Source organism: Salmo trutta, chromosome 12 (genome assembly GCF_901001165.1).
Source record: "Salmo trutta chromosome 12, fSalTru1.1, whole genome shotgun sequence".
Classification (NCBI taxonomy): domain Eukaryota; kingdom Metazoa; phylum Chordata; class Actinopteri; order Salmoniformes; family Salmonidae; genus Salmo; species Salmo trutta.
Window position 1 is genome coordinate 97,012,730 of NC_042968.1, and position 16,051 is coordinate 97,028,780.

The 16,051-nt window shown below is 44.8% G+C and overlaps 1 protein-coding gene across 5 annotated transcripts in view; it reads left to right on the forward strand.

The window, feature by feature from the left end:
- The first annotated feature begins 1,416 nt into the window (after positions 1-1,416).
- LOC115204708 (dixin-A) overlaps positions 1,417-16,051 on the forward strand; it is a 92,062-nt gene continuing 77,427 nt past the window's right edge. For 4 of the 5 annotated variants that reach the window (XM_029770432.1, XM_029770436.1, XM_029770434.1 and 1 more), the window contains exons 1-2: positions 1,417-1,671; positions 13,369-13,498. In XM_029770432.1, the coding sequence (XP_029626292.1) occupies positions 1,609-1,671; positions 13,369-13,498 (193 nt within the window). In that variant the 5' untranslated portion in view covers positions 1,417-1,608. The remainder of the gene's footprint in view (positions 1,672-13,368; positions 13,499-16,051) is intronic. The other variant, XM_029770433.1, reaches the window with a different exon arrangement.

Here is a 16,051-nt window from a genome sequence, read left to right on the forward strand (position 1 = left end):
CCTGCATGCACTCGCGTGTTACCAGTCTGGCGCCACCTAGGCCAGTTCCATGTATCAGGCCTGCAGCGACGCTCCTCAGTCCGGAGCCTCCAGCGACGCTCCTCGGCCCGGAGCCTCCAGCGGCGCTCCTCGGTCCGGAGCCTCCAGCGGCGCTCCTCGGTCCGGAGCCTCCAGCGACGCTCCTCGGTCCGGAGCCTCCAGCGACGCTCTTCGGCCCGGAGTCTTCAGCGGCGGTCTGCAGCACAGAGCTTCCGGTAATGATCTACAGTCCGATTCCTCCGATAACGATCCACGGTCCGGTGTTACAGAAGCGGAGGGATCTGCAGGCAGAACGGGGGTTATGCCCTGAACCAGAGCCACCTCCGCTGCTGGAGGATCTGAGGGATAGTAAGGTTCTGGGTTTAGCACTAGAGCATTTTGTCACCCTCCCCACCCTCCCTTTGTGTGTTGTGGTTGTTTTTTTTTTGTTTTTTTTGTGTGCATTCGGAGTTTGTACCTTTGTGTTTTCAGTCATCATGGAACCACCGGTAGCTGTGGTTTGTGATTGATATGTATTACAGTCAATTATGATGCATTTCATGTCTTGGCTAGAAGACAACGCATCCGCAGACATCGTATACTAGCCATCCGACGATATCAGGTAAATTAAATTAAGATGTATAAGTGCGATGTCAGGGAAAGTTGTATTCGCTAGCTAACGTTTCCAATAGCTACCCAAACAAAACAGAATTACTTTAACAATATGTGTTTTTGCCATGTCCATTAGTAGCAAAATGTCAAACTTATTTACATTTGTTTTTACTTACACTTGTATGTTGACTTCTCCATATTGATGTTGGTTTTACGTTTTGGCTGACTTTCTTAGCGGATGTACAATCATAGCAAATTTAATTATGGGTCGTTTCAGACCCTGGAGGGAAAATAATTGTTAGGGCTGAGGGGCTTACATTTCCAACTTCCCTTGTTGGCTAATTGTTTGGAAGGACTGCAAAGATGGCTGCGGTGATTCCCTCAAGGGTATAATGTGGAGGAGGGTGTGTCTTTTATGTGTTTGAAACCCAGCCATTGTCTCACATGCCAAAAATGCAGCTGTGCTGATTAAGTTATACACTTTCCAGGCCACCGGAGTTTGACACTTGACTACAGTTTGCATTGAATTGTGGGTCATACCAACCCCATAATATCAAAATACTTCACTCACTACCTCGAGCTAAATCGAGGGCCGAGGGGGTAACGTTTATGATTTTGGATCTCCACTTAAGATAGCAATCAAACTGCATATCCGTTTTCTGTGGTCAGAGGGAGGAAATGCACGTGTTCCGGCTGCAGCCCGAGCCCGAGGGATCCGCCCGCTGTTACCATGGCGACGGGGACGCGGAGGCTGCGCCTGCGCACTGGTTCTCGCCGTATCCCGTTTCAACAAGCGCAGGGAGAATGTTCTCACGGTTTCCATGGGAGACATGTACGTTTATGATATCAGCTAGCTAACGGGGCTACCGTTAACTTTACTCAGTGCAGCTTCCTCATCTGCTACACTTGCTTTGTATGTTCTCTAGCGGTAGTTTAACATAACGGCCCGTCTGTCGCCCGGTTCGAGTAGACGGTAGGATGAACCCGTCGCTCTGTAAAGGTATTCGGCTGGACGATGTTCACCAGGACGGCTTCAATGAGGTACCGTTACAACCTAGCTAGCTAGCTAGCACTGGAAGAGTTGTGTGTGTGCTTGTTTCTGTCTGTAACATTATTTGGGGTCTTTCTTAGCTCAGTTACTCTCCTTTACCAAACCAGTTAGCTAGCTTGTTGAGTAGTTAGTTAGGTAGTTAGTTTAGTAGATTAGTAGAGGTTTAGTTCTGGGTCTGTTTCCATGGTTCTGAAGTTAGCCTGATGAGAGAGACTAGAGCAGTGGAAGTGTCGAGACCCTGGGAACTGCAGTGGGGGTCGCCAAAATGTAAAAACACTATTAACACTACATATTATTGTATAGGACAATATACAAACGTTGTTGAGAAAGATCATTTGAAAGAAAATGTTAATGAGTAAATGTATTTATTGTTTTATTTTCATTTTGATAAGAGATGAAAATGCAATGAACTAAAAGTGATTTGTTGATGTAAAAATCTACATTCAAATCAAATCAAATCAAATTTATTTATATAGCCCTTCGTACATCAGCTGAAATCTCAAAAGTGCTGTACAGAAACCCAGCCTAAAACCCCAAACAGCAAGCAATGCATGTGAAAGAAGCACGGTGGCTGGGAAAAACTCCCTAGGAAAAACTCCTGAGAAACGCCAAAAACCTAGGAAGAAACCTAGAGAGGAACCAGGCTATGAGGGGTGGCCAGTCCTCTTCTGGCTGTGCCGGGTGGATATTATAACAGAACATGGTCAAGATGTTAAAATGTTCGTAAATGACCAGCATGGTCAAATAATAATAATCATAGTAATTGTCGAGGGTGCAACAAGCACGTCCGGTGAACAGGTCAGGGTTCCGTAGCCGCAGGCAGAACAGTTGAAACTGGAGCAGCAGCATGGCCAGGTGGACTGGGGACAGCAAGGAGTCATCATGCCAGGTAGTCCTAGGGCTCAGGTCCTCCGAGAGAAAGAAAGAAAGAAAGAAAGAGAGAATTAGAGAGAGCATATTTACATTCACACAGGACACCGGATAAGACAAGAGAATACTCCAGATGTAACAGACTGACCCTAGCCCCCCGACACATAAACTACTGCAGCATAAATACTGGAGGCTGAGACAGGAGGGATCAGAAGACACTGTGGCCCCATCCGATGATACCCCCGGACAGGGCCAAAACAGGCAGGATATAACCCCACCCACTTTGCCAAAGCACAGCCCCCACACCACTAGAGGGATATCTACAACCACCAACTTACCGTCCGAAGACAAGGCCGAGTATAGCCCACAAAGATGTCCGCCACGGCACAACCCAAGGGGGGGGCGCCAACCCAGACAGGAAGACCACGTCAGTGGCTCAACCTACTCAAGTGACGCACCCCTCCCATGGACGGCATGGAAGAACACCAGTAAGTCAGTGACTCAGCCCCTGTAAAAGGGTTAGAGGCAGAGAATCCCAGTGGGAAGAGGGGAACCGACAAGGCAGAGACAGCAAGGGCGGTTCGTTGCTCCAGCCTTTCCGTTCACCTTCACACTCCTGGGCCAGACTATACTTAATCATAGGACCTACTGAAGAGATAAGTCTTCAGTAAAGACTTAAAGGTTGAGACTGAGTCTGCGTCTCTCACATGGGTAGGCAGACCATTCCATAAAAATGGAGCTCTATAGGAGAAAGCCCTACCTCCAGCCGTTTGCTTAGAAATTCTAGGGACAATTAGGAGGCCTGCGTCTTGTGACCGTAGCGTACGTGTAGGTATGTACGGCAGGACCAAATCGGAAAGATAGGTAGGAGCAAGCCCATGTAATGCTTTGTAGGTTAGCAGTAAAACCTTGAAATCAGCCCTTGCCTTAACAGGAAGCCAGTGTAGGGAAGCTAGCACTGGAGTAATATGATCAAATTTTTTGGTTCTAGTCAGGATTCTAGCAGCCGTATTTAGCACTAACTGAAGTTTGTTTAGTGCTTTATCCGGGTAGCCGGAAAGTAGAGCATTGCAGTAGTCGAGCCTAGAAGTAACAAAAGCATGGATTAATTTTTCTGCGTCATTTTTGGACAGAAAGTTCCTGATTTTTGCAATGTTACGTAGATGGAAAAAAGCTGTCCTTGAAGCAGTCTTGATATGTTCTTCAAAAGAGAGATCAGGGTCCAGAGTAACGCCGAGGTCCTTCACAGTTTTATTTGAGACGACTGTACAACCATCCAGATTAATTGTCAGATTCAACAGAAGATCTCTTTGTTTCTTGGGACCTAGGACAAGCATCTCTGTTTTGTCCGAGTTTAAAAGTAGAAAATTTGCAGCCATCCACTTCCTTATGTCTGAAACACAGGCTTCTAGCGAGGGCAATTTTGGGGCTTCACCATGTTTCATTGAAATGTACAGCTGTGTGTCGTCCGCATAGCAGTGAAATTTAACATTATGTTTTCGAATGACATCCCCAAGAGGTAAAATATATAGTGAAAACAATAGTGGTCCTAGAACAGAACCTTGAGGAACACCGAAATTTACAATTGATTTGTCAGAGGACGAACCATTCACAGAGACAAACTGATATCTTTCCGACAGATAAGATCTAAACCAGGCCAGAACTTGTCCATGTAGACCAATTTGGGTTTCCAATCTCTCCAAAAGAATGTGGTGATCGATGGTATCAAAAGCGGCACTAAGATCTAGGAGCATGAGGACAGATGCAGAGCCTCGGTCTGACGTCATTAAAAGGTCATTTACCACCTTCACAAGTGCAGTCTCAGTGCTATGATGGGGTCTAAAACCAGACTGAAGCGTTTCGTATACATTGTTTGTCTTCAGGAAGGCAGTGAGTTGCTGCGCAACAACTTTTTCTAAAATTTTTGAGAGGAATGGAAGATTCGATATAGGCCGATAGTTTTTTATAATTTCTGGGTCAAGATTCGGCTTTTTCAAGAGAGGCTTTATTACTGCCACTTTTAGTGAGCTTGGTACACATCCGGTGGATAGAGAGCCGTTTATTATGTTCAACATAGGAGGGCCAAGCACAGGAAGCAGCTCTTTCAGTAGTTTAGTTGGAATAGGGTCCAGTATGCAGCTTGAGGGTTTGGAGGCCATGATTATTTTCATCGTTGTGTCAAGAGATATAGTACTAAAACACTTTAGTATCTCCCTTGAGCCAAGGTCCTGGCAGAGTTGTGCAGACTCTGGACAATGAAGCCCTGGAGGAATACCCAGATTTAAAGAGGAGTCCGTAATTTGCTTTCTAATGATCATGATCTTTTCCTCAAAAAAGTTCATAAATTTATTACTGCTGAAGTGAAAGCCATCCTCCATTTGCGAATGCTGCTTTTTAGTTAGCTTTGCGACAGTGTCAAAAAGAAATTTCGGATTGTTCTTATTTTCCTCAATTAAGTTGGAAAAATAGGATGATCGTGCAGCAGTGAGGGCTCTTCGATACTGCACGGTACTGTCTTTCCAAGCTAGTCGGAAGACTTCCAGTTTAGTGTGGCGCCATTTCCGTTCCAATTTTCTGGAAGCTTGCTTCAGAGCTCGTGTATTTTCTGTATACCAGGGAGCTAGTTTCTTATGACAGATGTTTCTAATTTTTAGGGGTGCAACTGCATCTAGGGTATTGCGCAAGGTTGAATTGAGTTCCTCGGTTAGGTGGTTAACTGATTCTTGTCCTCTGACGTCCTTGGGTAGGCAGAGGGAGTCTGGAAGGGCATCAAGGAATCTTTGGGTTGTCTGAGAATTTATAGCACGACTTTTAATCTTCCTCGGTTGGGGTCTGAGCAGATTATTTGTTGCAATTGTAAACGCAATAAAATGGTGGTCCGATAATCCAGGATTATGAGGAAAAACATTAAGATCCACAACATTTATTCCATGGGACAAAACTAGGTCCGGAGTATGACTGTGGCAGTGAGTAGGTCCAGAGACATGTTGGACAAAACCCACTGAGTCGATGATGGCTCCGAAAGCCTTTTGGAGTGGGTCTGTGGACTTTTCCATGTGAATGTTAAAGTCACCAAAAATTAGAATATTATCTGCTATGACTACAAGATCCGATAGGAATTCAGGGAACTCAGTAAGGAACACTGCATATGGCCCAGGAGGCCTGTAAACAGTAGCTATAAAAAGTGATTGAGTAGGCTGCATAGATTTCATGACTAGAAGCTCAAAAGACGAAAACGTCGTTGTTTTTTTTTTTTGTAAATTGAAATTTGCTATCGTAAATGTTAGCAACACCTCCGCCTTTGCCGGATGCACGGGGGGTTTGGTCACTAGTGTAACCAGGGGGTGAGGCCTCATTTAACACAGTAAATTCATCAGGCTTAAGCCATGTTTCAGTCAGGCCAATCACATCAAGATTATGATCAGTGATTAGTTCATTGACTATAACTGCCTTGGAAGTGAGGGATCTAACATTAAGTAACCCAATTTTGAGATGTGAAGTATCACAATCTCTTTCAATAATGGCAGGAATGGAGGAGGTCTTTATACTAGTAAGATTACTGAAGCGAACACCGCCATTTTTAATTTTGCCCAACCAAGATCGAGGCACAGACACGGTCTCAATGGGGAAAGCTGAGCTGACTACGCTAACTGTGCTAGTGGCAGACTCCACTAAGCTGGCAGGCTGGCTAACAGCCTGTTGCCTGGCCTGCACCCTATTTCATTGTGGAGCTAGAGGAGTTAGAGCCCTGTCTATGTTCGTAGATAAGATGAGAGCACCCCTCCAGCTAGGATGGAGTCCGTCACTCCTCAGCAGGCCAGGCTTGGTCCTGTTTGTGGGTGAATCCCAGAAAGAGGGCCAGTTATCTACAAATTCTATCTTTTGGGAGGGGCAGAAAACAGTTTTCATCCAGCGATTGAGTTGTGAGACTCTGCTGTAGAGCTCATCACTCCCCCTAACTGGGAGGGGGCCAGAGACAATTACTCGATGCCGACACATCTTTCTAGCTGATTTACACGCTGAAGCTATATTGCGCTTGGTGACCTCTGACTGTTTCATCCTAACATCGTTGGTGCCGACGTGGATAACAATATCTCTGTACTCTCTACACTCGCCAGTTTTAGCTTTAGCCAGCACTGTCTTTAGATTAGCCTTAACGTCGGTAGCCCTGCCCCCTGGTAAACAGTGTATGATCGCTGGATGATTAGTTTTAAGTCTAATACTGCGGGTAATGGAGTCGCCAATGACTAGGGTTTTCAATTTGTCAGAGCTAATGGTGGGAGCCGTCGGCGTCTCAGACCCCACAACGGGAGGAGCAGAGACCAGAGAAGTCTCGGCCTCCGACTCCGACTCGCTTAACGGGGAGAACCGGTTGAAAGTTTCTGTCGGCTGAATAAGCGACACCGGTTGAGCATTCCTACAGCGTTTCCCTCCAGAAGCCATGAGAAAGATGTCCGGCTGCGGGGACCGTGCGAGGGGGTTTATACTAACGTTACTATCTGTACTTACTGGTGGCACAGACGCTGTTTTATCCTTTCCTACACTGAAATGACCCTTGCCTAACGATTGCGTCTGAAGCTGGGCTTGCAGCACAGCTATCCTTGCCGTAAGGCGATCGTTCTCCTGTATATTATGAGTACAACGACTGCAATTAGAAGGCATCATGTTAATGTTACTTAGTAAAAATATACGGTAATGAAAAAGTAAAAACCGTCAGGTAGCAAAGTAAAAACGGCAACAAAAACGCACAACAGCGTAAACAAGTCTGCAAGTTACGGATTTTAAGCTTGACATTAGATTTGGGGTGGGGTGGGAGGGCAATAAATTATTGGGGAAAAAATTGTGTCCCCAGAAATGATTGGGGGGAAATGGGGTCCCTGCTGAAAAAGTTTGAATAACACTGGTTTAAACTATCAACACCAAACCAACTGTTAGCTGTTCAGACTGGCCCAACACTGGTTTAAGCTATCAACACCAAACCAACTGTTAGCTGTTCAGACTGGCCCAACACTGGTTTAAACTATCAACACCAAACCAACTGTTAGCTGTTCAGACTGGCCCAACACTGGTTTAAACAATCAACACCAAACCAACTGTTAACTGTTCAGACTGGCCCAACACTGGTTTAAACTATCAACACCAAACCAACTGTTAGCTGTTCAGACTGGCCCAACACTGGTTTAAACTATCAACACCAAACCAACTGTTAACTGTTCAGACTGGCCCAACTTAGATTGCTTGTTAAAGGCTTAGGGCTGACCCCATTTAATCAACTGGTTGATTGTTTGGTTGATAGGCTGTTGGTCGACCTAGATTTCTTTAGTCAAGCAGTAGCAAAAAATAAATAAAAAATGTCTGTCTGAGTGGACTGATCCATTGTGGAGGCCGTGGGGGTGGCACAGTCCATCAGTCTAAAACATGTGCTATTGAAATTATTATATTACCACAACATGTTATATTACGTAACAATGGTGAATCATTAATAAATATTATTTTATCCCGCGCTGGATAGTGGTCCCTGTCCATGGTTCTGAAACACATCAGTGTGCTGTTGAATTGGCACCTGTTCCTAGAACGTGTTATGTGCATAACAGCGAAGTTAACCAGGATATTGGTGTTGAGAACAATGCGGCGGAGGCAGCAGTGGAGTTAGGAGACGAGAAAACAGCCCTTTCCTTAAATTGTCTAAGAAAAGTGAGGAAAGAGGAAACCATAACTTAATTAGGTCTATAATCAGTAGACTAACTGTTAAATGTGCCTGGCTTTATAAATCATCCATATTTTTCTACAGAAATAAGACAGATCCTACTTCTGCTGCCTGTTTGAGTGTTTGTTTAATAGCCTACTGATTCCCTGAGCACCAAGACTCACACAACCACAACATGTTGGATAAACAGGCTCACAAATGTGGCTGTTTTTAGTCTTTGCTGTAATAAAGGCTTTACTTTTTGTTTTGTGTTAGAATAGCTTCTCTTGTATTATTTATAGTTTATTTAGTGTTGTTTACACTGTTCCAAATTGTCATAAATATAATATTTATAATAATAATCAAATTTTTCTTGATCTCCTTGAGATTGTTAGTATTACAATAATAGTAGGCTCTGTATAATAGCCTTGTAGAACCACCATGTCGTTAACATTAGTAGGCTCTGTATAATAGCCTTGTATAACCACCATGGAGCTGTAGGCCTAAGAGCGCATCCTGTTAAGTCTCAATACTGTAACTTACTTAGGCCCACATTTCAATACTTCTATAGGCTACTGTATCAATCAATCAATCAATCAATCAATCAATCAATCAATCGTTAATTAGTTCTTGTCATCACACAGCATGAAAGTTATTCATCATTTGAAATGCAATCAAGCATTTTAGTTTTTATATAAAATAACAAAGCAACCCTTGAATAATTCACATACATAATAGACTAAATAAACCGTTCCATGTCGGCAGTTTTTAGTCTTTGCTGTAATAAAGCCCCTCCTCCCCAAAACAACAACTTACTACCGACTCTCTGGCATGTTTATAGTTTATTCAGTGTTTACATTGTTCCAAACGGTCAGAAAAATGATATTGTAATCTAACAGCACCTGTTGGCACACATAACATGCACGCAGCGTGTGCTCCTCACCTTATTTTCTTCATCTCCAGTGTTTTCCACAGCTAGTCACATTTATTCCACACATCTGACTTCCCCTTTACCTCCCGAGAAACCAAACATTCCCTGTTTCGAGTTTATTTGTCACATCGCATCCATTTTCACATGTTCGAAGTTTGTTATAACCAATTTATTAACGTGATTATGATATGCTATAGGTCAGGCCCTATTGGTCAAGTGCATGCGATGCATATATGTGCCACTTAAAGAGAGCAAGGGTTGAGGCGATAAGGAATGTTTTTTCCTAAACAAATGAAGTATTTTGGTAACAGAACTTTTCAGTCAGAAGTGTCTAATGATTTGGCAGATTCAGAAACATGGACAGCACGATTAACACTGTTGATGTTCTGTTATGTTCGCTGCAGCTGGGAGCAGAGAGAGACAGCTGATGCTAGTCACACAGTCACTCGCTGTCATATTTGTAATTTTTTTTATACAGTGCAGAAAGTCTGAGCCCGGCACATTTAAATCAATTGCGGTCAGACTCCCTCTAGTCATCTGTGTGTCTTAATTATTTCATCAAACAGTTAACTGAAAGCATCAGACAAGCTCAGTGCATATACCCTATATTGACACCTTTTCAAATTAGTGGATTCGGTTATTTCAGATACACCCGTCTGGCAGTCTGACGGACAAATCTGTGTTTGGCAGGAGAACGCTACCTGCCCGGATGCATAGTGCCAACTGTAACGTTTGGTGGAGGAGGAATAATGGTCTGGGGCTGTTTTTCATGGTTCAGGCCCCTTAGTTCCAATGAAGGGAAATCTGAACGCTACAGCATACAATGACATTCTAGATGATTCTGTGCTTCCAACTTTGTGGCAACAGTTTGGGGAAGGCCCTTTCCTGTTTCAGCATGACAATGCCCCCGTGCACAAAGCGAGGTCCATACAGAAATGGTTTGTTGAGATCAGTGTGGAAGAACTTGACTGGCCTGCACTTAGCCCTGACCTCAACCCCGTCGAACACCTTTGGGATGAATTGGAACGCCGACTGTGAGCCAGGCCTAATCACACAACATCAGTGCCCGACCTCACTAATGCTCTTGTGGCTGAATGGAAGTAAGTCCCCTCAGCAATGTTCCAACATCTAGTGGAAAGCCTTCCCAGAAGAGTGGAGGCTGTTGTAGCAGCAAAGGGGGGACCAACTCCATATTAATGCCCATGATTTTGGAATGAGATGTTCGACGAGCAGGTGTCCACATACTTTTGGTCATGTAGAGTAGTTGATATGATTAAAACACATAGGATGTGTCTATATGTTGAAAAATACACTTTTAAAAATTTTGACCAAAGAACATCATTCTCTGGTCAACCAATATTTTTTTTTAGTCGGGGACATCCCTACAAATGATATATGATACAATATATATTTTTGGAACTATAACCATTTTAAATTTGCATAAATGAACAGGGGTTTGAATGAGAACCATAGCAATACAGTGGTTGCTATTTTAAATGGTCCTGCTCCATGGCCAATTAAGCTACAAGACCAACTTAAAACGTTCAGCTTCTCCTAACTTCAAATTCTAACCTTTTATAACCTTTATAAACTATAATCTTTTTTAATTTGCCACATTATCATGAAATAACTCAGTAGTTCTTGAAAAGCTAGAGACACCAAACCAACTTTCACATGTTCAGGCTAGAGACACCAAACCAACTTTAGGATGTTCAGGCTAGAGACACCAAACCAACTTTATCATGTTCAGGCTAGAGACACCAAACCAACTTTAGCATGTTCAGGCTAGAGACACCAAACCAACTTTAGCATGTTCAGGCTATCCTATCTTAAAATTCGTACAACCTTTTTAGTTCTTGGTCTGTGTTCCGGCATCTGAAGTTAGTTGCAATTAATTACAAAGTCCCTCTTTGCCATGCAAATGAACTGAATCCCCCAAAAACATTTCCACTGCATTTCAGCCCTGCCACAAAAGGACCAGCTGACATAATGTCAGTGATTCTCTCGTTAACACAGGTGTGAGTGTTGACGAGGACAAGGCTGGAGATCACTCTGTCATGCTGATTGAGTTTGAATAACAGACTGGAAGCTTCAAAAGGAGGGTGGTGCTTGGAATCATTGTTCTTCCTCTGTCAGCCATGGTTACCTGCAAGGAAACGTGCCGTCATCATTGCTTTCCACAAAAAGGGCTTCACAGGCAAGGATATTGTTGCCAGTAAAATTGCACCTAAATCAACCATTTATCGGATCATCAAGAACGTTCAGCCACGTCTCAGTGAAACGTAAGATGTTGCAGTTTTTAATGTCCCGTTGGTGGGATGATCTTAATATTAGGTTTACATTTTATTTTCTAATGATTGCACGTTATCAAGAAGAATGGAAGGCATTGGGAGTTTACTTGCTCGCCTCCGGATTCTCAGAAGGATCCCCAGTCTGAGTCCCCATTTCTGGCGTCTTTTCTTCATTCAAAAGGCGGGGATCTGGGGATCTCATCAGACTCGTTAAAGGAAAAAGTTTCTTCCAGTCCGCTGTGAATAATCGCTGTCCTGATGTCCAGAAGTTATTTTCGGTCAATAGAGACAGTGGCAGCAACATTATGTACACAATAAGTTTAAAAATAAGTTACACAAAACGCAAAAATAATTTAAAAATTGCACAATTGGTTGGGAGAATTTAAAATGTCAGCCATAGTCTTCGGCGCCATCTTAATCTTAAGCACGTTGAAAAAGTAGGCGCAAACAAAGAAATTAAGGAGCACAGTGAAAAATATTTCAGTTATTAAAACTAGAATCCTTAATTCTTCGAGGCGCTCTGGTGCTTCTAAATTAAAATTTGTCACAAATATCTTCGTCTTCTGACGATAATGCAAAATCGTCATCGGAAAAGGTAGACCAATACGCAGCAGGTGTGCAGTTGTTCATTTTGAACATTTAATTAAATCAACACGAATACAAAACAACAAACAAGAAAACGAACGATAAACTGACAGTCCTGTTAGGCTTACTTACGCTAAACACGGAACAATCACCCACCAATAACAAACACAAACACACCCTAATATATGGGACTCTCAATCAAAGGCAGATAGACAACACCTGCCTTCAACTGAGAGTCCCAACCCCAATTAACCAAACATAGAACACACTCACCAGACTACACATAGAAATACATAAACATAGACCATCAACCAAAAACCCGGAAATACTAAATCAAACACCCTTTAAACAAACACACCACCCTGAACCACATAAAAGAAATACCCTCTGCCACATCCTGACCAAACTACAATACTAATTAACCCTTATACTGGCCAGGACGTGACAAAATTCCAGGTAGCACAGCAAAATATTTAGGCACAATATGGGAGTTAAATGGTCCCACTGTAGAGCCCTCCACTGTAAATTGACTGAATTATCACGATAACGATACGGTGAACGATATGTTTATGACATTAATGGTCACCACAGTTATTTTTTTAAACTATTGCTACATGAAATGTTGTAGCTATCAATTGTCCCATTAACAATCACCCATATTAGAAAATGTATTTCATTTTATTTCAAACGTCACATTTCTCTAATAGGGCCCTATAGGTTATTTATCGTAATGAATGATATCAGAAAAATGTCCACGCTAAATGGTTGGTTTGGTCTGTGTGGTGGGTTTATCGTCCCAGGTTTACTGTATTGTAAGTGGAGGGTTTATCGTCCCATCTCTACTGTATAGTAAGTGGAGGGTTTATTGTCCCATCTCTACTGTATAGTAAGTGGAGGGTTTATTGTCCCATCTCTACTGTATAGTAAGTGGAGGGTTTATCGTCCCATCTCTACTGTATAGTAAGTGGTGGGTTTATCGTCCCATCTCTACTGTATAGTAAGTGGTGGGTTTATCGTCCCATCTCTACTGTATAGTAACACAATAGTTGTTTTATATTGTTTCATCACCAGGCTAGTGTGGATCCCTGGGTCTTTAAATCCAACACTAACCATAATACTGTCAAATTCATTGATTGAGCTCTGGATGTAAGGAATCTATAATATCAACATATGAGGTCAAAATTAGAACTTGAAACATATTTTTGAAGCTGTGTGTGTGTGTGTGTGTGTGTGTGTGTGTGTGTGTGTGTGTGTGTGTGTGTGTGTGTGTGTGTGTGTGTGTGTGTGTGTGTGTGTGTGTGTGTGTGTGTGTGTGTGTGTGTAGCAGCAGCTGTCTACCTATGTGTTGTGGGTGAACAGCCAGTTGAAGAGGCGACCAGGCCTGAAGCCCATCACAAACCTCAGAGTAGACCTGCAGGATGGAGTGGTGCTGTCACAGCTGGTGGAGATAGTGGGTTAGTACTCACACACACCAACCACACCTACCACAACACAACACCTACCATACCTACCACCACACCTCACCACAAAACACACCTACCACACCTACCACAACACACCTACCACACCTACCAGCTGGTGGAGATAGTGGGTTAGTACTCACACACACACCTACCACACCTACCACAACACACCTACCACACCACCTACCACACCGCACCAACCACACCAACCACACCTACCACACCACCACACCTACCAGCTGGTGGAGATAGTGGGTTAGTACTCACACACACCTACCACACCTACCACACCACACCTACCAGCTGGTGGAGATAGTGGGTTAGTACTCACACACACCTACCACACCACACACCACCTACCACACCTACCACAACACACCTACCACACCTACCAGCTGGTGAAGATAGTGGGTTAGTACTCACACACACCAACCACACCACCACACCACCTACCACACCACCACACCTACCACACCTACCACAACACACCTACCACACCACCACACCTACCACACCTACCAGCTGGTGGAGATAGTGGGTTAGTACTCACACACATACCTACCACAACACCACACCACAACACACACCAACCACACCTACCACAACACCACACCACAACACACACCTACCACACCTACCAGCTGGTGGAGATAGTGGGTTAGTACTCACACACACCTACCACACCACACCACACTACACCTACCACACCACACCTACCACACCACACCTACCACACCACTACACACCTACCACAACACCACACCTACCACACCACCACACCTACCACACCACCACAACACACCTACCACAACACCTACCACACCACAACACCTACCACACCTACCACACCTACCAGCTGGTGGAGATAGTGGGTTAGTACTCACACACACCTACCACACCACCACACCACTACACACCACACCACAACACCACACCACACGACACTTACCACACCAACACCACACCACAACACCTACCACACCTACCACACCTACCAGCTGGTGGAGATAGTGGGTTAGTACTCACATCCACCTACCACACCACCTACAACACACCACCTACCACACCACCACACCTACTACACCACCTACCACACCACCACAACACACCTACCACACCACACCACACACCAACCACACCTACCACACCTACCACAACACAACACCCCACCACACCTACCACACCACCACACCTTCCACACCACCACACCACCACCACACCACTATACCATACCTACCACACCACCATACCTACCACACCTACCACACCACAACACCCCACCACACCACCATACCTACCACACCAACCACACCACCACACCATACCTACCACACCACCACACCTACCACACCACCACACCACCACACCAACCACACCACCACACCACAACAAAACACACCACCATACCTACCACACCAACCACACCACCACACAACACCCTACCACACCAACCACACCACCAGACCACCACACCACCACACAACACCCAACCACACCAACACACCTACCACACCACCACACCAACCACACCACCACACCTACCACACCAACCACACCACCACACCGCCACACCACACCCCACCACACCACCACACCAACCACACCACCACACCTACCACACCACCACACCAACCACACCACCACACTATACCTACCACACCACCACACCTACCACACCACCACACCTACCACACCTGCCACACCTACCACAACACCCCACCACACCACCACACCTACCACACCTACCACACCACCACACCTACCACACCAACCACACCACCACACCTACCACGCCACACCAACCACACCTACCACACCACCACACCAGCCACACCTACCACACCCACCACACCAACCACACCTACCACACCTACCACACCACCACACCACCACAACACCACACCACCACAACACACACCACCACACCTACCACAACACCACACCACCACAACACACACCTACCACACCACACCTCCACTACACCCACCACACACCACACCTACCACACCACACCTACCACACCACACCTCCACTACACCACACCACACTACACCACACAACACACACCACTACACCACCACAACACGCACCACTACACCACCACACTGCACCATACTACACTACACTACACTACACCTCACTACACCAGAATACACCACACAACACTACACCACACCACACTACACCACACCACACCACACCACACCACACTACACTACACTACACTACACTACACCACACCACACCACACTAACCCACACCACACTACACCACACCACACCACGCTGCACTACACTACACCACACTACACCACACCACACCACACCACACTACACTACACCAAACCACACTACACTACACTACACCTCACTACACCACACCACACTACACCACACCACACTACACCACACCAAACCACACTACACTACACTACACCTCACTACACTACACCACACTACACCACACCACACCACACCACACTACACTACACCAAACCACACTACACTACACCTCACTACACTACACCACACTACACCACACCAC